General features: G+C 36.3%; 3 protein-coding genes across 7 annotated transcripts; 1 reads left to right on the forward strand and 2 right to left on the reverse strand.

Annotated features, from left to right (window-relative positions):
• Positions 1–299: 299 nt before the first annotated feature.
• amy2al1 (amylase alpha 2A-like 1) lies at positions 300–5,181 on the reverse strand. Of its 3 annotated transcripts, none has more exons than XM_058749134.1 (11): positions 5,004–5,181; positions 3,824–3,996; positions 3,483–3,629; positions 3,170–3,367; positions 2,844–3,074; positions 2,635–2,768; positions 2,317–2,439; positions 2,107–2,206; positions 834–955; positions 628–753; positions 300–530 (listed from the first exon to the last, which is right to left on the reverse strand). In XM_058749134.1, exons 1-11 carry the CDS (start codon positions 5,164–5,166, stop codon positions 341–343), a joined length of 1,707 nt encoding a protein of 568 aa, XP_058605117.1. In that variant the 5' UTR covers positions 5,167–5,181; the 3' UTR covers positions 300–340. The 3 variants fall into 3 exon arrangements, with proteins under 3 accessions (XP_058605117.1, XP_058605118.1, XP_058605119.1); XM_058749135.1 differs by lacking the exon at positions 5,004–5,181 and adding an exon at positions 4,097–4,150; XM_058749136.1 differs by lacking the exon at positions 5,004–5,181 and adding an exon at positions 4,120–4,138.
• Positions 5,182–7,724: 2,543 nt separating this feature from the next.
• ahsa1b (AHA1, activator of heat shock protein ATPase homolog 1b) lies at positions 7,725–17,997 on the forward strand. Of its 3 annotated transcripts, none has more exons than XM_058748489.1 (9): positions 7,725–8,030; positions 9,542–9,732; positions 9,854–9,936; positions 10,534–10,651; positions 10,769–10,857; positions 13,808–13,936; positions 14,664–14,765; positions 14,914–14,965; positions 16,511–16,978. In XM_058748489.1, exons 1-9 carry the CDS (start codon positions 7,951–7,953, stop codon positions 16,678–16,680), a joined length of 1,014 nt encoding a protein of 337 aa, XP_058604472.1. In that variant the 5' UTR covers positions 7,725–7,950; the 3' UTR covers positions 16,681–16,978. The 3 variants fall into 3 exon arrangements, with proteins under 3 accessions (XP_058604472.1, XP_058604473.1, XP_058604471.1); XM_058748490.1 differs by having other exon boundaries at positions 7,729–8,030; positions 16,506–16,590; XM_058748488.1 differs by lacking the exon at positions 16,511–16,978 and adding an exon at positions 17,000–17,997 and having other exon boundaries at positions 7,733–8,030.
• Positions 17,998–18,171: 174 nt separating this feature from the next.
• On the reverse strand, positions 18,172–20,905 carry LOC131522779 (dr1-associated corepressor). The gene is made up of 7 exons (XM_058748493.1): positions 20,469–20,905; positions 20,290–20,362; positions 19,484–19,577; positions 19,278–19,391; positions 19,070–19,172; positions 18,907–18,964; positions 18,172–18,814 (listed from the first exon to the last, which is right to left on the reverse strand). Exons 1-6 carry the CDS (start codon positions 20,508–20,510, stop codon positions 18,923–18,925), a joined length of 468 nt encoding a protein of 155 aa, XP_058604476.1. The 5' UTR covers positions 20,511–20,905; the 3' UTR covers positions 18,172–18,814; positions 18,907–18,922.
• Positions 20,906–21,937: the final 1,032 nt, after the last annotated feature.

Genomic DNA, 21,937 nt, shown 5'->3' on the forward strand with positions numbered 1-21,937 from the left:
TTTTCTAAGGTATTACATATTCTAAAAAATAAATAATAAAATTAAAATAAAATGAATAAAAAAAGTTTATACATTGCATTGTTGTTATTTCAGATGTTGTGTCATCAAAATGTAGACAGAGTTCACAATCCAGTCCCTGAAATGGTTGGATACTTGTTGTCAAGAAGGAACACCAATAGGCCTATTAACAGTAAAGTGAGTTGTTTGGATGCTTGTTCACTGGATGATTGTGGTTCTGTATAAGTTTATCTTTTTCATGTGTTCATTATTTGTTTGTAAACAAAAGCTCAACCACACTGTTAATTGATCTTGCTTTATTATAATTGTATCCTCACTGAATCTACAGTTTGGAGTCAGCATGGATGGCAATGAATGGATCCTCGTCTGTGTTGCTGATGCTGAAGGTGGCGCGTCCATCAGAACCCACAGACACCTTTTTTCCTGTGCAAGCGCTCCCACTCTTATCTCCAGAGATCACGTCACAGTATGTACCCATGGGCAGGCCAGTGTTCAGCGTCACATTCAGTGCCCTGGGACATTCATCAAATCCAGTTACGGAGCGGTTATGTGCTAAATTTATATTATAACATGTTCATTATTCATGGATTAGTGTTGCAAGTTTCTCACCAATCATCATTGTTGATGAGAATGAATCCTTTGTTGCCGCGGCTGAAGGCGATCTGATTATTGTCGTTGTCCCACCAGTTGGAGAGAGGCTGACCATTGACCACATTACGGAAAATCACCATATTTCTGTGGTGGGGAATAAAGCAAGTGAACGGCTGGGATTTGACTTTAGGAAGATGTGTCCAGCACACCTAACTCACACCCACCTGATCTGCCGCCATCTGTGCTCACAGATCCACTTGTCCCCGCAGGTGGAGTCTGGGTTGATGGGTACTGGCTTAGTGGATCCATTGGCATTGCTTGGAGGGCCCATCCAGTCATTCTCATCCTGCGTTTTATTTCACCAAAACATTATTTGCTCAGGTTTTCTGAACATTTAGCACACTCATGGCACAACTTAAGTCCTTAACTTAGTCCCACTGAGCATGATTGCAGAAAAATACTTATCTTTTTACAGAACATTAAAGGAGCAACACATTTTGTCAGAAAAGAAATAATAAAAGTAGTTTAACTATTTGTTTAACTATTATATAAATATATGTAGAGACACACTCGGAGTAAAAGGCTCACCATCATAGTTAAGACTTGTTCAAAATAATAATTTCAGCACAGTTTGTACCATATTCTGTTGATTTCAATAGATAAAATAATTACATTTGCCTTATTGAATAAATACTGTCATTAAAATTTGTTCATTTTAAAAACAGAAAATAATAATAAAAAAACAACATGAACGCGTCCTACAGTGCTTGAAAGAGATCCCATAATAATTTAATATGGCCTTACATTAACAACAAATTATGTTTTTAGATGATTAATATCATTTTCAAATAAAATTGTTTGTTTTCATTATAAATGTGATTATCTCTAAGGTAGATGCCCAACTTAACAAACTGTATCGATCATTTGAACCTTGTGCATTTGGAGGGCCCATCCAGTCATGGAAGTCAGCTATTTATAACGTCAATTATTGTGCCTTTAGCTCCAAAAACAGGGGCGTGTTTTACCCCAAATAGCATACTTTTACATATTCTTACTCAAAACCAACAAACAAACAAATAAACTGTTGATTTAATTACCCTGAACAAAACTGAACATTAACAAGAAAGTTGTCTCAAAATATATTTGGTAATGTATTTTAAATTTTTCTCATTTGCACATAAATCTATAAAATTTTTAATAAACATTAATTATTAGATCAGCTTAGTGCAGAATTAACTTTTCATTGCTCCTCACAATCACATCAAGGATCAACCAAATTTCCACCTACAACTAAAGTGAAACATAGATGTTTAGGACAGTGCTGCAGTGGGGTTGTGTGTCATCTAGTGGTTTAGGGGAAAATCAAATCAAATGCACCTTTTACCCCACTGTGCCTTTAGCCCTACTATTCATTCATGTAATGTCAAGCATGTGGGTTTAACCAACTATAAGACATAAGACTTCAATATAATTGCTATTTTATGTGAAAGCCTTTACCTTTCCATTCACAATATGTCGATCCCAATGGTAGCTAGACATGACTCTGGTCACACCGTATGGATGAGCCAACATGAGTCCTGTACCGATCTTATAAAGCCTGCAAAATGCAATGTAAAATTTCTTGGAGAAAACAAACTGACAGTTTAATCAGTGATTAGTAAACTCTCTCAAATTTAGTTTAGAAGAGGATCCCCTAACTCTTTTTACCTAGAGTCCCAGAATGTCAGAACAGAAGCTCCACCAGCGCCGTGGCCTCTCTGATTGTCATGATTGTCCACAAACACCACAGCTCTATCAGAAGGCATGAAACTCCAGCCCTCTCCCCAGTTCCTGAGACAAAACACGGTTTACAATGCTTTCAATAACTCTTAGAAGCCAAAACCTTGCTGAGCATGATTTTAAGCTCAATTGCAGATTAGTTTAACTAGCATATATACAATAATATATGGCTACTCAATGCAGTAGACCAATCAGAATCAAGTTTTCCAGAGAGCTGGTGTCATAATATAAGTTACTCTTGCATACTTGAGATAGCTTAGCTTTTCTTTGTCCCATTTACGAATGACTGTGCCCAGTTTCGCACTGTACTTGAACTCTGTCACTCTTCCAAGTTCAAAATATTCACTGGCTTTAATGGGCTCCCCACCCAAGTCGATCACCTGAAAAAAAGGCATTTGTGTTAATGTTTTCAACAACCATTTTAGGTAACTCTGGTCTTGATGGGATGCTGATACCTCTTGATAAATAAAGGGCTTGGTGCCTTGAGAAAACCAAGTGGTATTGAGGGTCTTGAGTCTGCCGTAGATGTTAGTAAGGTCACCAGGCCACATGTGCTTACAAGCATCGACTCTGAATCCAGCCACACCCAGGTCGATCAGTTTGTTCAGATAATCAGCTATTTTTCCTCTAACATAGTCCTTCTCCAGGGCCAAATCCAGTAGACTCACCAAGCGACAGTTCCTGACCTGTCAACACCAAATCAACAAGATGGAGTCAACAACAAGAACATGTCTTGAAGTGTTTACACAGAAGAGTTAAAAACACTGCTGCAAACAAGAACCTGGAAAATATCATTGTAGTTTTCAATCTCTTCTTTGGCAGTTTTACATTTGTCATCATTGAAGTCCCATGATGAGTAGGGAACAGAAGGGAAGTCCTTCTTGTTGGCTTTGAAGTATGATCCACAGCTGGAGTGAGTGCCCTCTCCACCAGCGGCTCCACACATGTGATTAATCACTGCATCCACATATATGTTCACCTACAGGACGGCAAAGTAGCACAAAAGGAGATGCTGCATAATTATCAATTGCACTGAAGCGTCAACATTTGACTGTTTTTGAGGTACGATACTATGAGCTTTAGTTTTGTGTTACCCCAACATTGTTACAGCGTGTGATCATGTCCTTCAGCTCTGCCTCAGTTCCTGATCTGGAGCACAATTTGTAGCTGATTGGTTGATACCTCTGCCACCAAGGTTGCCAAGGATTGGTCACTACAATGCTCTCACTGGGGGGAGAGATCTGTAAAATTAAACACAAAAACGAACTGTTATTTTATAGATTTTTACATTTTTATAATACTTTATAATTCAAAACCTTCTGTACATATCTAATCTGAAAGCTCAGGAAGGTTCAAAACATCACATTTATCATTCTGTTACTTAAAAATAGTGCAGGCGGATTTGTGCTGAAATCAATAAGAATTGTAAACATACCTGAACTCCTCCATAGCCATTTGCTGCCAGGTACCTCTCACATTCTTCAGCTATATCTGCCCACCGCCACTCAAACAGATGAACAATGGAGGTCCTATTATGTTTTGTGTTTGGGTTGTGCTGGGCAAGACACAGTCCAACAAGTGCAGCCACAATCAGGAGCTTCATTGTGCCTTTGTGCAGAGGAAAGCAGCTTAGGGTGAGTGATCTCAGCGTCACAAACACAATGCAATGAATGCTGAAAATCATCTATAGTCGAAGAGACTACCACACATGTAAAGTGCTGTTGCTCTCACAGTGTAGTTGCTTGAACCAACACGCAACGACTGAACTGACTCACAATGTTTAAATTGCAATCCGTTGGTAATAATTAATTTTTGTAAATGGCAAATACAAATATGTTAACCAGCATGTAATGTCTTTTGTTTCTCTAATACACACACACACACACACACACACACACACAAACTTCACATGATAAATAGTTTTTTGTTTTTTTTAAACTTGCTGTAAAACTAAGATTAAATTATTGCTGAAGAATCTCATCTGTTTTAAATCTCGTTACAAAGAAACAGTGCTTTCCACTATCTGCTTTTGTTTATTTTTGTTTCGCAATATTAGTAGTTCTTGTCCTTGACTTTTCTGAGATTATGCCAAACTCTTGTCTATAAAACTATGCTGCCAAAAGCAATTTACTGTCAGAACTGGTTATTTGTTAAAAGTGAAATAGTGTATGATTTTAAATTTTAAATTGATAGATAGATAGATAGATAGAGATACACACACAACACACACACACACACACACACACACACACACACATATATATATATATATATATATACACGCACAGTGCTGTTTGAAAGTTTGTGAACCCTTTAGAATTTTCTATATTTCTGCATAAATATGACCCAAAACATAACCAGATTTCAGAAGTCCTGAAAGTAGACAAAGAGAACCCAATCAAACAAATGAGACAAATATTTTCTTTGTCATTTATTTATTCAGGAAAATGATCCAATATTGCATATCTGTGAGTGGCAAAAGTATGTGAATCTCTTGGATAAGCAGTTAATTTAAAGGTGAAATTAGAGTCCATCTGTTCAGATGTTATTTCAGTAATTGCAATGACTATCAAATATCAGTATGTGACCTGTTTTATTCAAAGAACTTGACTTACTTGACTTAGTCCTCTTTGCCTCTAGCGAGACATAGGGCATCAACGACCTTCCTCCATTCAAAGAACAGGGATCTATCAAAGTCTGATCATGTTTGTGGAAGTGAATCATGTCACAACAAAGGAGATCACTGAGGACCTCAGAAAGAGAGCTGATGTTGCTCATCGGGCTAGAAAAGGTTACAAAACCATCTCTAAAGAGTTTGGACTCCACAAATCCACAGTCAGACAGATTGTGTACAAATGGAGGAAATTCAAGACCACTGTTACCTTCCCGAGAAGTGGTGGACCAACAAAGATCACTCCAAAGCAGAACATGTAATAGTTCCCAGGGTAACTTCTAAGCAACTAAAGCCTTTCTCAGATTGGCTAATGTTAATGTTCATGAGCCCACCATCAGGAGAACACTGAGCAACCATGGTGTGCATGACAGAGCTGCAAGAAGAAAGTCACCTCAGTGGTACTTGGGGAGATGTAGAACAAAAATCTGGTGTAGTTTGCAGAAAACAATTTGATTTTATATTTTTATGAATTTTTAAAACATGTGATACAGTGAGGTAATAAATAGCATTTGCCTTGACTCTGGTATGCAATCATTAAAAAATCATACAGTAAGACAACAAGAAAATCACCTCAGTGGTACTTGGGGAGATGCAGAACAAGAATCTGGTGGAGTTTGCAGAAAATAATTTGATTTTATATGTTTATGAATTTTTAAAATATGTCTATATATAAATACCATCAAACATGAAGTGCCTATAAAGTGTTTTTTAATCAGCCAATAAATTATTATTTATTAATTGACTGTGGTTTCAGTTTGATATGCGATCCAACACACTCTTTAAAAAGGTTTCAAAGCTTCATGGCTATCATACGACGGCGTTTTAATGCCACGTTAAAAAATGAAAAAAAAATCTAAGATTAAGATTACGAGATTAAAGTCGTAATATTTCGAGAATAAAGTCGAAATGTTTTGAGAATAAAGTCGAAATGTTTTGGGAATAAAGTCGAAATGTTTTGGGAATAAAGTCGAAATGTTTTGGGAATAAAGTCAAATGTTTCGAGAATAAAGTCGAAATGTTTCAAGATGTTTAAATGTAGAAATTAAAGTTATAATATTTTGAGAGTATAGCATATCGCGCATGCAAATGGCCCGCGTTGAGAGCACCGGGAGAAGTTGCAGGCCACCGGAATATTGTTGTGTCCGAGCGGCTGCATCATTTTACTGGCATGTCAATTTTAAGGACTCGCGGAAACAGCTTAATATCAAGAATATGATATTTATTAACAGACTGAACAGGAACAACTGTTAATCTTAACATCAGCTCACGCACTCAATCGATATTCCTTTGGGGGGGCGCTGTAGCTCTCTTATTTAACCCTTTTTTAATACACTACAAATATATGTGGGATTATTAGCAGAAATCACACCATGTGTCATACTCGCGGGGACAGTATGCTTGGAAATAATATTTCATGTCTTCCATTGCATTCGTTATTTGTAGTGCGCCAGCCACACAATAGCAATAGATTAAGCTTTGTGCTTTTAGTGCTTTTAATATAAAACAAAGTCTCAGCTTTCAAAAACAGTTTTATAGCGAAACACAAATTATGTGTCTTACAATAATGTGATTTTCAAGATCTTTGTGGCGTGACAGATCGCTGTATTTATGTGAATCAATTCATTAAATTAATGTGAAATTTCCACCACTTATTCCGCAAAAACGTCTGTGGCATCCAAACTTTCATTCCTCACACAGCCTGTTTAATTAAACAGCAATAAAACTTTCTAAAGGTTGAAGTGAACTCAAATTTGTTAACAAGTAAAGTGACTATTCACAAACTGTTTTATTCATGGTATACTGTAAATGAGGACATAATATTTGACGTCTTCCATTCATTATTTGTAGCGCGCCAGCAACCAGTAATCGCAACAATTTTGTGCTTTGTTGCTTTTACACACAGCTCAGCTTTCAAATTCTGCCAGTTTTATAACGAAATACAAATTATAAATGTGTTTTTGCTCTTTATTTCAAGTTTATAGCAAGATATAAAGTGATGGAACATCATAAGGCATGAAAAAAAAAAACAGTTTAGCCTAATTTATAATAAAAATAATGTCTCCTCGTTTATTATTGTAATCGGAAAGATGATTGACTCACATGCCGCTTAACAAACACATTATTGCAATATAGCCTACATATTGTTTGTATTTCGCTATAAAACTGACAGGTTTTGAAAAATGAGATTTGGAATATCTCCCTGTGCTCCCAATCCGGGCCATTTGCATGAGCAAAAGGCTAGAATAGCCTATCTCAAAATATTATAACTATAATCTTTATTCTCGAAATATTACGACTTTAATCTCGTAATTTTAGATTTAATTTTGTTATTTTTTAACGTGGCACTAAAACGCCGTCGTACTATCACTACCACGCAACGCCATGTAGATGGCGTGACTGCAGTGTATTACAGACAAGTAATCTGCCACTTAAATATACTCATACATTTTACATTGCCATTCTGCATAATACATTTCAAATGCCAGCTAAATTCTTTCATAATTTACGTGCTACAAGGCATTTCCAAGAATAAATGTCACTGCTATGGTTCATGTCCAAAAACAAACAAACAAACAAAACTGTTAGTATAATAACAACAAACAGAATTACATCTACGCCAAATTTCTTTTATTTTGTATGGAGCTACACAGAATTGTTTGGCATCTCGCGTGTGACAGCTTCGCGCGGAATCTTCTCCAAGCCGCCGGTGTTCAGCACGGAGAGCTTTGAGCGCGACTCACTTCCGTTTCCAGTAATTTCTACGAGCAAGAAAACCAGCGGCAGCAGTCGCGAGGGTTCCAGAAGCGAGAGTTCACGCGTGGCGGACACATTTCTGTCACAACCCACAGCTTCATTCATTTTCAGCAGAATAGCTGTATTTAATCATTATGGCGAAGTGGGGAGAAGGAGACCCTCGCTGGATCGTGGAGGAGAGAGCGGATGCTACAAATGTCAACAACTGGCACTGGTGAGAGTCACCGGCACATCCACTCACTCACTCAAGCCATCTTGATGCTAAAATGCTAAAGCACACTAGCCTCTGACCCGACCTGTCCTCTTTGAATCTGAAGACTCGGCCGAAGAAAATATAATAAGGACAACTTGACAGCTCGCTGCGACCGAGATAGCTCAAGTTGTTGTTTTGGTGGTTACGTTATTTAAACTATAAAGTGAAATGGTGGTGTCTGGCTAGTGGTCCGTTAGCGTCGTCACAAGTTTATTCATGCCATGCTTTCACAGCATCTTTCATACGACTGCTTTCTTGTCGATTTTTTTTTCTATTAACCATAGTTGACGAAAATCTTGTTTTTGTTCGTTTATTACTTGGGTTGTCAGCTGTTGTCGTCGTCACCTGACTGTTTTAATCGTTTACGCTGTTCGTTGTGTCTCCGCTTCAACAGCGGGAAGCTGCATGGACATTGAATATTACATACTCTAGGTTTACTTAGAGCACGCTTACTTGCTGAAGTGTGATAAATGGGAGGTTAATTAGGTTAACGCGGATTTTGAAGGTAATTCTATCAGGAGAATGATATAATTTGTGAAGGAACCGTGAGCTGAAGCATTGCAACCAATGCCTATGTTTTTGGCAGCATCTCCATCCAAAGTGAAAAGGGTTTTTAGTTGTCAACAAATACTTTAGAATCTAGTTTCAACCATGACCTCATTAAGAATCATCATTAAGCAAGACGGTTACATAAATCTGTGGTTTGTCCAGGGTTGAGTCATGGGAAACCTGGAAATAAAGACAATAAATATTACTTTTTTGGATACAGGCCTGGAAAAGTATTTTTTCTTTACTAAATTTCATGAACAAGTATTGCTCATTCAGTTTCCCAATTGAATTACATTCAAATCTCAGGACATTTATGTAATCGTGAGACATTTGTATACTAATTATTATAGCTCATTTGAAGAACTGATGCCTGACAAATGGAGATCGACATCAACGATCTGTATTTAATTCATTTATTATTTATACAGGTGACATTGCTTTGTCACAAACGTTTAGCATGTGCATGTCTTGAATTTAAACATTTAAGCAATTTAATCCATTCAAGCGTAAGCTGAATCCGGTGCACATGCACTATTTGACAGACAGTTTTCTTTTTTCTGTTATATTTATTTGTCCTATTGCTTGTAATTTGTTCTTATTTTATTACTGACTATTGTTGATCTTTACATTTTATAGTAGGTAGACTAATATTTTCACTGTGATATCGAAATTGTAATAGACGATTCTGAAAATGCACGAGTATCTAAAGTTTTGGTGTCTTGACAGTCTTTTATTAGAATACAAAGGTTTATACGGGTCAATTTAAAAAAAAAAATTATATATATATTATATATATTTTTTTTTAGCAGAGTACGTCAATTTTGTAGGGCAAGTACAAACCACTGGGTAAGAAGCAAAATCCTTAGTGCTGAACTCTGCAAAAATAATGGTGTAATATGAATGCATATGCCTTGTATTATTAGGACCGAGAGGGACGCCACAAACTGGTCATCAGAGAAGCTGAAGGAGCTGCTCATGGGGTTGCAGGTGGAGAGTGAAGAAGGCAAGTGTGAGATCACAGAGGTCAGCAAGGTGGAGGGAGAAGCATCCATCAATAACCGCAAAGGGAAGCTTATATTCTTCTATGAGTGGAATCTGAAGGCTGCCTGGAGAGGTGAGGAAAGAGATTTGGATCAGAGAATGAATATGGCCAAATAAATGTTTAACTGTATCAGTTGTTTACTTTTGGTGGCTTTCTAAACTATTTACATGATTTGGGCTGTCTGTTCGTATAGGGACATCAAAATCAGGCATCAAATACAAGGGGAATATTGAAGTTCCAAACCTTTCAGATGAAAATGATATGGATGACCTTGATGTAAGTTACACAACTTATTTACATACTGTGCCTTCACCAGACTAAGGCGTCAAGATGCCTTAAAAGGATTTAAAATAAGACAAAACGACCAAAAATCAAGATGTTTCTTATTTTAATTCATTTTTTGTTTTAACTGTTATTACTGAATATTGAATACTGAATATTGAATTGAGCTGTTATTTCCACAGTGTTGGAAACCTGGATATATGAGGAAGCCTCATTTTAAAAGTATGATTTCTAGACCTGGATAATTCATGTATGAACATAACAACAACTTAATGAGTGTTCTTATAATGAATATACATGTTTCTAGTTATGCCAAGCTCTAAAATGTTTTATCAGGTAGACATTCAGAATATTTTTCTTTAAATCCTTATCCTAAATCTTTATTCTGTAAATCACACAGAACTGGAAAAGTCATGGGGCCTTTAAAAAAAAATCTTGGCTTGGAGCCAAATAAATGTTAAGAACCACCGATCTAAAGTATCTAAAACAGAAGTAATTTGTTTGTTGATGAATTCAATAGCTATGCTGAGTATATCTACTATGTAAGTGATGAAATTGAGTCTGAGTATTTTTTTTGGGGGTCACTCGCAGATCAGTGTGAGTCTTTGTAAAGATGAGCCTGAGACGGAGCTGCTTTCTCTGATGAGGAGCGAGGGAGTCAAAAAAATCCGCATAGCGCTGGCCAGTTACGTGGACTTCCTCAAAACAGGTAAGTCTCACTGAGACGCCAAAACCGGCGCCATGCACATATGAGTTTTATAAGCATGGCTGCTACTGCATTGTCTATTGGATGTGGATTGTTATAATCTGTTATCATCTGTTGTAGAGTTCACACAGGGCATGATCCTGCCAACAGCCAATGGCATGATGAAACAGCAGAGAGCGCAAGCAACAATCAAGTCAAACAAAACTCAGGTGAGCTATAAATTATACTTCTAAATGCTACTATGAATAAATTGATTTGTTTGTTACCCATTGGCCCCAATAATATTTGAATATTTATGCCACATGGATAAGTTTGTTTAAAATACATACTTTCAAAGCATGAAGCATCTACAAACAAGTGATGCCAGACCTTTTCTCTTTTAATGTCATTTTAAATGTACTGCTAACCAGTTGTAATTTTTGATGAGTATATGAAGCAAGTAAGCTCTAATTTTGAACATTAAATCTATTTCTATCATTACCAGTGCTGTCTTTGTACTGTCATTAAAATAAATGGCATTTAGTTTGATATTTTGTTATATTCTGTTATATAACGCAATGTGAAAATGTATTTTAGGACATTTATACATGCTTAAGTGTCCGGATATGTTTTGAAGGTGGGGTAAGTGATTTCTGGTAGCCAATGTTGATATTTGAAATCACCAAAAAAAACCACGCCCCTACCCCAAAAGAGTCTCACCCCTATTTTGATAGCTCCGCCCCACACATACGAATGCAACCCAGGCAACATTTAGTTCTGTGAAACAAAGCAAAACCAATGTTACTCGCCTATCGAGAAGAAACAAAGCAACCTCGGTGTCCGATCGCAGGTCTTCCTGCTCCTCGAGTTCTCTCCAGCGCTGGAAAGCTGATTCGATATTTACACGGGTCTTACTTCTTGCCTTATCGTAACTAGGGATGGCTCGATACCATAATTTTGGCTTCGGTACGATACCAGAATGTAATACCTCGGTATCGATACTAAATCGATACCATAGGTGATAAATATCCAGCCTCAAAAGATAAGTGAATTGAAAACAATTTTATTAAAATAATAATAAAAACAGATTCATTTCTTAATACCTTTTGTATCAAACTGTAACAGAAAACCTACAGGGAACATAGGTTAGTACATTTTGATGTTGGAGGAAAAAAATATATAACTGAAGTAATAAAAAGAAAATATATTCAAATCTTCTTATCTTTTCAGTTCAAACACACAGTGCAAACAGAATGTCTCAATGTAACAAAAACCTACCGGGAATATAGGTTACATTTTGACTGAATTTGAAGGGAAAAAAATACAACTGAAGTAACGCAATTAATGCAACAAATGTTGCTTTATTGTGAAGTGTTATTCTAACAGTCAAAGTAATATTCAAAATCACGTTGTTATTTCTCTCTCTCTCAGATTGTTTTCAGATTTCAACCTCAGATAGCCAAAGAAAAAGCATTAAATATAAATTTCACTCTCTCGCCTGCTTCATATTAGTGGTCGGCAGCATGGCAGAAACATTCCCTTCATATTATTGATACTAAAATGAATGTAGCAAAACTCTTGCTTAATTCAAATTAAATTAATATTCGACCAAAACTTCACTGGTTCTAGCGTGTCACACACGCACATTTACGCTTACTGTATCACATCTGTATGTGTATCAGCTGTAAATAAGTTCAAATTAAATCTGAATTTATGAATGATGCACTCACCTGTCGGTCTCTTAATTCTCTGAAAAGATCAGGATGAGCAAGCGACAAATGCTTAAATTTGATGTGTTGCCTCCTGTGGCAACACATGATTTACAGCAACGCTTGCATACAGGTGCATTAAGGTCAGTTCCTTCACCTTTGTCATCTGTTTTGAATGCAAAGTAATGCCATATTTCAATTCTACTGTTCTCTTTATTTATTAATTTCGGGTGAGTTGATAGAGTTTCATGTGTTTTATCAATCGCGTTGTTCTGTTGTCACATTTACTGGTTGTGCAGCAATTTGGGAAGCTCTGCCACCTACAGGTGCACTTCGCAACAGCAGCGTATGAAATACCAAATTGAGCAAAATTATGATATCGTACCGTTTGAAACATAATATATACCGGTATTTTTCCAGTCTCGGTATACCGTGCATCCCTAATCGTAACACCGTGTCTACACTGGACACGAGTGGCGCGACAAAATACTATAGAACTCATTATAATCAGTGATGCTGTCTACACTGGGTGGGACATGACAAATCCCTGACAGTAAACTGCTGCCGCGTACTATTTATGACATATTGACACAAATTTGACACATTTTCAACGGTCGCTTTGTCGCGTCCAGTGTAGACAGACTTTAGCTGTTGCGGCGCGGTGCGGCATCCGGTGTAAGCCTTCTTTTGTTCCACAGATGTTTTCCTCTTGTTTTTTTTATCCGACATCTCTATCTTTCTGTCGTCGCTTGGCTAATGATAGTCATGTGCACTGAGCGCTCTCTCCTCGCATCATGAGTAGACACGCCCCTTACTGCTGATTGGCTACAAGTTTGTTTTGCTACTGGGACCGACTCAATTTTCATACCCCACCTTTAAAGCCACAGTTTATGGACAAATCATGTCATGATGTATTGAAAACAATTTAAATATGTTAAAAATGTTGTTAAAGCTTTGCTCCTAAAGTATTATTGAGCTAAGACATAAAAAATGTTCAGTGTTTAAAGTCATATTATTGCTTTATCCTGATCATTGTACAATAATGATTTGGATTTTGTGTGAAAATACAAATAAATAGTCTTATGTCATTCATTCTTATGTGTTTGTGTCATATCTGTAAATACAGAAAACAAGCTCCAGCTTCTGTATCATGGTTGGCTTGAATCTACAATAAATAGTGTTGTTGTGCAGAATTTTCCTTAGTCGACTAGGTAGCATGTAACGTGGACAGTTCTTAATGGCAACCCTCCATTATTAAATCTGGTCACCTGAATACACTGTATGCTTCGTTGAAAATGTTTCAGTGGAGCTTGATGTAGCATGACAGATCTGCTCTGATGTGGCGATTAAATGTAACCATTGTGATTCTTTAAAACATCTGAATGTATGATCTACTCTGCAAGTAACATGCAGTTTTGATGGTGATCAAATTGGGCAGCTTCAGTTTAAACTTATTTGTTTGTGTTTTCAGATTGGCTCATGTAGCGCTGCTCCTCCTCCTCCTAACACAGGGGTAAAAATCCCCACCTGCAAGTTCTCATTAAAAGACACCTTCCTCACCTCACCAGAAGATCTTTACAGGGTCTTTCTCAATCAGGAGGTGAGTCTTCTGCCGCCACTACAGCTGACAGCCACTAGCTATATTTCCATCCACCTATTCTTATGCGCATTTTGGGATATTGTATAAAAAAAAATGCTGGATGGAAACACCAAGATGTGCATAAATTCTAAAAATGTGCATAAAAGACATGTATGCGCTCAACTAAGTAGGATAAATTTCTTATCCGGTAAGAAAACATGCCCATAAGCTATGATGGTAACACTTTTACCAAATATATATTCCTTAATTCACATCAAAAAAGACGTGTGACTTTGCGATGGGACGGCATAAAATCAGACCAAACAACAGACCAGTCTCATTTTACATGCTTTCTAAAATGCTTGAAAATGCTTCTAAAGTGCTTCATTATAAATAACTCCCTCAACTGCGTTTCTAAACAGCAGGCTCGGAAAGTAAGATAACATGACCGCGTTTCATCTGCACGCTCTATACAAAAAATATTATATACAGAGCCTTCTCCTATACTGCAGAAAATTACATTTTTCTTCATGATATTACCTGATATTAATCAGGAAGTGATGGATTTTGTTCTCTTCAGCTCACTGGATGGAAACAGTGCCTTATTTAATTTTACGGATAAGTTTAATTCGTAACTTTGGATGGAAACATAGCTACTGACTCCCCAAGCTCTTATTATTTAATGAGCAGATCATTTCTCATTAGTGATAACATTTGTTTGAGAGGAATGACAAATGATGTGTTATAGATGGTGCAAGCTTTCACACGCAGCGGTGCTGTGGTTGAGGCTGAAAAGGGTGGAAAGTTTCGCTTGTTGGACGGAAACGTGAACGGAGAGTTCCAGGAGCTGGTAAGATTTCAGTTTCAAATCACATAAAGCTTGATGACAGGAGACGCTGTTATTTAAATCAACAGTGCAGCAAAAAATACATTCAGTGATGATCGAGAGTGATGACTGAATTATTGATTTTTGAAACCATGTGCTGTGGGTTTGACAGGTTCCTGAGCAGAAGATAGTCATGAAGTGGAGGTTCAACTCATGGCCTTGTGGTAAGAGACATTTGCTCACCCTTCAGACAACTGAGTGACCATGCTGGCACTTGCGAGTTATATTATATCTACATTGTTTGCTGTAGTAATGATGTAAGTGTTGGATGCTAAGAGCCATACAACAACTGAGCTATCAGTGTGGAAAAATGGACCTTTAGGACCAGAGACCTTTAAAAAAAAAAAAAACTTTTAGCAATTATGCATTCAATTGACAATTAAGACAATAATAATGCTATCAAATGTGTATTTTAAAGGGATACTCCACCCCAAAATGAAAATTTTGTCATTTATCACTTACCCCATGTCGTTCCAAACCCATAAAAGCTTCATTCGTCTTCGGAACACAATTTAAGATATTTTAGATGAAAACCGGGAGGCTTGTGACAAGACGACATGGGGGTAAGTGATAAATGACAAAATTTTCATTTTGGGGTGGAATGTCCCTTTAAATAAATAATGTTCTTTTGAACTTTCTGTTGATCAAAGAATCACAATTTCCAAAAAAATATTTTGCAGCACAGCTGCTTTCAACATTGACAATAATAAGAAATGTTTCTTGAGCATCAAATCTGCATATTAGAATGATTTTTGAAGGACCTTGTGACACTGAAGACTGGAGCTTTGCCATCACAGGAATAAAATACATTTAAAATATATTAATTTATAATATAAAAGTTATTTTAAATTGTAATAATATTTCAAAATGACTGATTTTACTGTATTTTTGATCAAATAAATGCAACCTAAAGGCTGTTTCACACTGAGCGTGATGCGAAAAAGCTAGACGAATCACCGACTAATGTGTGAAACCATTGTTAGCTTTCTGCTAATTCACACCTACACACTAGGTGGCGCCGACCAATAATGCATTTCCCTTAGATATGCATCTCATATATGGATTTAACATCGCCTGCTGCTCAATATACAGCATTAAATTAAGATAAATAGAAGAAGTTTTATTAATGCCTTTCCATAGCTCAAATAAAGTTTGGTTCTACACCAGAAATACAAACTATCTATAATGCTCACCAAAATACATCTTAAAATATAATTATAGGTACAATTTACATCAAGCTACACTTTAAACTTACAATTTATGTGATTATTAATGTATTTGGTTAAACCCCACTTTAAACCATAATTGAGTACTTCTAACTAATCTAAAGTGGATTTTTATTCTATAATAGGCAGACATGCACTCTTTGTATGTTTTATAATGGATTGAACGCTACACCTGCTTATCATTTGTCATAAACATCCTTTATTGTTATGAAAATACCTTGAACTGCATTAAAACCCATACAGAAAATATATCGTCATAATCATGTCTATTTGCTTTCATATTAAATTTAATTTCAAATCTGATTGGTTGGCCATTTCATCGCAGAGTGACGGGGGGGAAAAAACAACAGACATGACGGAAAAAAATCCTCGCTTTTTCACGCCGTGAATGATCGTGCCTGGTGTGAATAGCCCTATGGGGATCTATTGTTGTTTTTTTTAAGATTTGTTTTTGGCGTTTTTGCCTTTTATTTGATAGGACAGTAGGTAGACAGGAAACGAAGTTGGAGAGAGAGAGAGATGGGGGACGGGATCAGAAAAGGTCCGCGAGCCGGGACTCGAACACGGGACGCCCGAAGCGCAACGGTGCTACATGTCGACGCGCTGCCCACGAGGCTATCGGCGCCGACGGGATCTATTGTATTGATTCATAAGCACCATAGCACTGAACATTTGTGCTAAATTTTCGCGTTCAGTGTAAAAAGGCCTTTAAAAAAAAAAAAAACTTAAATCTACATTTCTTAGACCAGAAACCTCTAAATGGTAGTATAGTTCAATATATGGCAGAAGAAGAAGAATTTATGTATGTGGTCTAAGTCTGATATAATAAAAAATATTTTTTGATGCATGCTTCATTATAAATATTGTATTTACCAGCTCTCTTTTACTGTCTGACAGCTGACTTCTGACATCTAGCCGATTATCTCTGCTCGTTGTTTACTCTCCTTGTCTCTCCTTTCCTTTTTATTTCAGAGCACTATGCGATGGTGACATTGACTTTCACAGACAAGGGTAATGAGACAGAGTTAAAGATTGAGTGTCGGGCGGTTCCTGAGAGTGAAGAGGAACGAACACGAGATGGTTGGCAGAGGTACTACTGCCATGCCATTAAACAGACATTTGGCTATGGCGCACGACTCTGCTGAGCTCAGGATGTAGCGGCCTCCTTTTTTTTTTGGCTCTTTTGTTTGTTTTATTGTTTTTATTTTTGTTCATTTTGCTCCACCTACAAAAGAGAGGATCAGAATGTGACTCCACTGAACAGCAGGCATCACATTGCTCCATTATCACGTTCCTTTATTTGGATGATTTTGATGTTTACAGTAAATTAAAAGATGGAAAAATCAGAAATGTAAGAGATGAAAAGATGAGATAAGTACTAAAGAGGAGACTTGGGTCATATGAAATATCTGTGTATGTGTGTAATATAGTGTACTTATTTTAGCATGGTTACTCTCTGATGGCACTCCTGTCCTGTTCTGTGAAAGGGTCACAGGGTTGAACGGTGCCTTTTATGCACTGGGTGGATTTTGATACGTTAAGAGGCTTTCCTTTGGATCTTCTTGAAGATGGTTTGGAGAGAGAACAATAAAGACATGTTTCGGACCACTTAATGTTTCTTTCTGATGAAAATGGAGTTATTCATGTACATTTTTGTCATCACATCTCTAATAGTATTATGAACATGTGTGATTTTTACTCAGTCATTTATATTCACCAAAACAGATGCAAGCTGCAGAAAGCCTGTTTTGTTTGTCTCAAACAGACTGTATTAAAAAGGAAATCATGTAGAATGCACAACTGGTTATTTTTAAATCACTGCTTTTCTATTCGCTTTATATTACTGCAAGTACTGTATTTCAGCCTTTACAGGGTTTGCCTGGTTTTAGCTGCTGAAATGTTTGAAAAGGGAACCACAGACCAATTTTAAGTCACCCAGAAGAAAATGTCGGTTGTTTTGCCCCAAATTACGATCCAGAAAAAGGTTTGAGGCCTGTTTGAGTTTTATTTATTTTCTTGTATATTTTCTGCATCACACTTTGTGACCAGACAAAGAGCATCATTTACTTAAAATAAAAGTACCTTTGAAATATCCTCATAATTTATTCAGCCATTATTTTGCATTGCTCTATAATAGATAATTGGTTATTTTAAACATTTTCTACTACAGCTTGTCATATATCACAGTAGTCAGGTTAGGAGTAGAAAATGCATATTTATACAATATTGTGTAATATTGACATCTTAAAATATACCTTATAGAATATTTACTATAAAATACAATTGACTTTGTCATACAATATGCCGCTTAAAGAACCCTGTAACCTACTGTGGATAATAGTAACAAAACGATGACGGATAGAAAAGAAAAGAATAAATATTTACCTTTATCTAATAAATATTATATAATCACATATGCCTCAGCTCAGAAAATCACTTTACATTATAAACATTAGACAGTTCAAACTACAGTTTTAATTACGAATCCAACTGAAAGAAAAATAGTGGAGATGCTCAAAATCACAAAATCTCTTATTATATAATAAACAAATTATTTTCTTCCTTATCGGAATTTAAAACTCCCGGGAAAACTTGAAAACAAAAATTATATCGTTAATTTCATGGTCAATATAATACCACAATAGAGCAATTTCACAAATTAAAAATTCAATATTTATGTCAGATGCTAAGAATAACAATAACACCCCCCCTCCCCCTCCCAAAAGATGTTGGGTCTTCATAAACAACACTGCAGTTCTCAGCGAGAGATTGTTCGATCTTGTCAAACTTAAGTAAGAATAAAAGAACAAAAAATTACAATATGCAGAACACTGGACTGATGTAGCTATAACATGTTAGTTTATCAGCACAAATCTCACCTTTTCAAAAGCCCGGTCAAGGTGAATGAGTTTCCAAGCAGATGAACAGCTCAGACTCCTGAAAAAGAAATGTACATAAAGAACATTGACAAGATTAAAAATACAAATATCCCTAGTCAAGTTCCTTAACATTGTGTCAGTAAAATCAATCACAATAACTGACACTGGATGAATCACTGTTGATGACCAAATCATTGGTGGCTTTCTGGGGCGGCTCCTCCCTCTCCGGTGACCTGGCTTTGATAGACACACTTTGCCACCGTTTCCTAAAGGAAGAGCATTTGATTACAATGGTGGCTTGTATGGAAAACACTGTATCTGCTTTTATCTATTTGCTGGGCCCCTGTGCATTTTCACAAATTATACCGTACCTGTGTGACTGCCATTTGCCCTTAGTTTTGCACTCTGATGTTGATACAGTGGAGGCCTGATCTGCCAAATCCTTCAGGAAGTCAAACAACTTCTCCGAATGAATGCACTGTTTCCTACAAAGATCATGTATAATAAAGTATTATAAAAGAACAGAAATTGATGGAAAATCACAAAGAGAAAAGCAGATGCCTATTTTGAACCTCACATGTGATTTATGGACATCACTCTGCTGTTCCTGGACTGGGTTATTTTACAGGTCATGGTGAGAAGAGATCTGAGGAACATTTCTAAAGCTTTAGCTAAATCTGCAGTTATGGAACATAGCAGCAGTATGAAGAAGAACTACATATGAATAATGAACAATATGATAATAGATAGATAGATAGACTAATTTATTTAAATAAACAAATGAATAAATATTTTATGTAAAGGGAATTATGTCTATTTTTGTGTCATTGCAATTTTGAGAAACGTTATATTAATTCAGATATTTAAATAGATTACATTATAGTTTATTTTATAAATTGATATTTGGCCTGAAAAGTCTGAATTAAGTTCAAATAAGCATTGTGATTGGTTTTTAGAATGCTGTTTTACTGATTTGAGCCAATCACAGCGTTCTAAAAATATGAACCAAGGAGTCATTAGAGCAAAAGAATCGAAGAGTCAGAGTCGAGGAAATGACTCTTTTGGAGTCGACTCTCGAGTCCACTCTTCTATTTAAGTATAATGATTATAATGATAATATATATATATATATATATATATATATATATATATATATATTCTTACGATTCTTATGAAGCGTGTAAAAATTTTTTCCGGGTTTTATTATAAAAAAAAAAGAAAAGAAAGAAAGAAAAATATATATATATTAATAGTGCTTAAACGGGCTTTTTTCTTTATTTCTTTTCTTTTTTTTTACTAAAACCCGGAAAAATTTTTACACGCTTCATAAGAATCAACACGCAAATGACTCTCCATTCAACACTGGGTGTTTTGAAAGGATACATATGATGACTGGTACTGCTGTAGCGATTCGTCCAACCTCTGTGTCCTTTTGCATTATTTTCTTGATGCGTCCCTGACCATGAGGCGAAGAGGAGGAGGTTCAGTGGCGCTCATCTGAGCAGCAGAGTGGGAGGCTTCACAAAATGCTCATAAAACTACGAAAATGAAGAAATACTCACGGGTGGAAAGCGAACATTAAATTTTCTCTTCTGACCGGGCATTTTGAACTCTTAAATAGGCGAATTCGGCTTACATTTTGAACCATTTTACACTTTGGAGTGCGGAGCGCCATTTGTTTACCTTTCACAGGAAGTATTGAGAAATGAATGGGGAGAGAAAGAACAAGGGGGTCGAGCTCCTCAAAGGTCACGCCCCTGTCACGTGCGGCGAGAGATTTGTAAACATACCTCTAACATTTTTTTTTTTTTAAATCCACGTGTTCATTTTATTACTGAATTACCGATCAGGTGAACCTGCTGCAGTGACCATAAAAAAGTAATTAGTATTTAGTGTACCAAGCTAAACTAAATATATAATGAGAAATGTTTGCTGCTAGATGGAAAAACGCGTTTATTTATGTTTAATATTTTATTTCAGTTAACGTTAATTTTATTTAAGGTAACTATTTTTAGTTGACATAACCCTGTTTGAGACCTGCAAAAAGGGTTTTGAGTGAATTTTTTAAATTCATTGTCATTTTAAATAAATAAATAATGGTGCCACTGGATTATAAACAAAGTCCCTTTAAGGATAAAAGTGTGTGTGTGTGTGTGTGTGTGTGTGTGTGTGTGTGTATATAAACTACACTCACAAGTCAATCCGCGCAAGGCAACATATAAATATATAACCAGCAGGTGGCAGAATAACTACAGCGGTTAACAATATTTGCAGTAAGTGCTGTTCTTGACTGGTGCAAACTGAGGATTGTATATTTATACAATTAAATGTTCAGAATATTTATCATTATCATTTTTGTAGAAGACAGTTCAGTGCAGTCTGCTGCATTTCCAGTGCACGACACATGAGGGCAGTCAAACAACATTATAAATTCGTAATGTTTTTTTCCTCTCTGTCAATGGGCTGTTTACATTCCCAAACATTGAAAAACTGAGAAAGTTATATGGCATAAGATTTGAGAGGTTCCCGGAATGCAGACATTAGAAATAATAGTTCCTCATTGTTACCACATAACTATGATTATGCTTGCGTAAGTGAGTTTATTTTTACCATTCACATGACAACACCAGTCATGCCCAGTGACATCAGCCGCTCCGAGTATACACTTAGTCATCTGATACAGAATTAACCACTAACACCACTTTTGAATGCTTTTAGCAACATTACACAGATGATTATACCCAGTTGATGGCAGGTCAAATTAGAAATCACAGAACAAAACATTATAGGCCTACTTTGGAATAAAGCACTTTTAAATCTACAGGGTGAATGAGACTAGAGTACAGTTTATCACTGTTTATTCAGGTACCTATATTGGGAATGTGTGCACTCTCCAAGCAAAAAAGTGGTGTCTGATCTAAATAAATAAATGAATCTGCAGCGTGTATTTATTTATTTGTTTCCATTTACCAAACTGTTTTCCTAAGAGAACGGACACATGCAGTTACACCTATAAGGTTGATAAAATAAT

This window comes from Onychostoma macrolepis, chromosome 17, assembly GCF_012432095.1.
Source record: "Onychostoma macrolepis isolate SWU-2019 chromosome 17, ASM1243209v1, whole genome shotgun sequence".
In the NCBI taxonomy this organism is placed as follows: domain Eukaryota; kingdom Metazoa; phylum Chordata; class Actinopteri; order Cypriniformes; family Cyprinidae; genus Onychostoma; species Onychostoma macrolepis.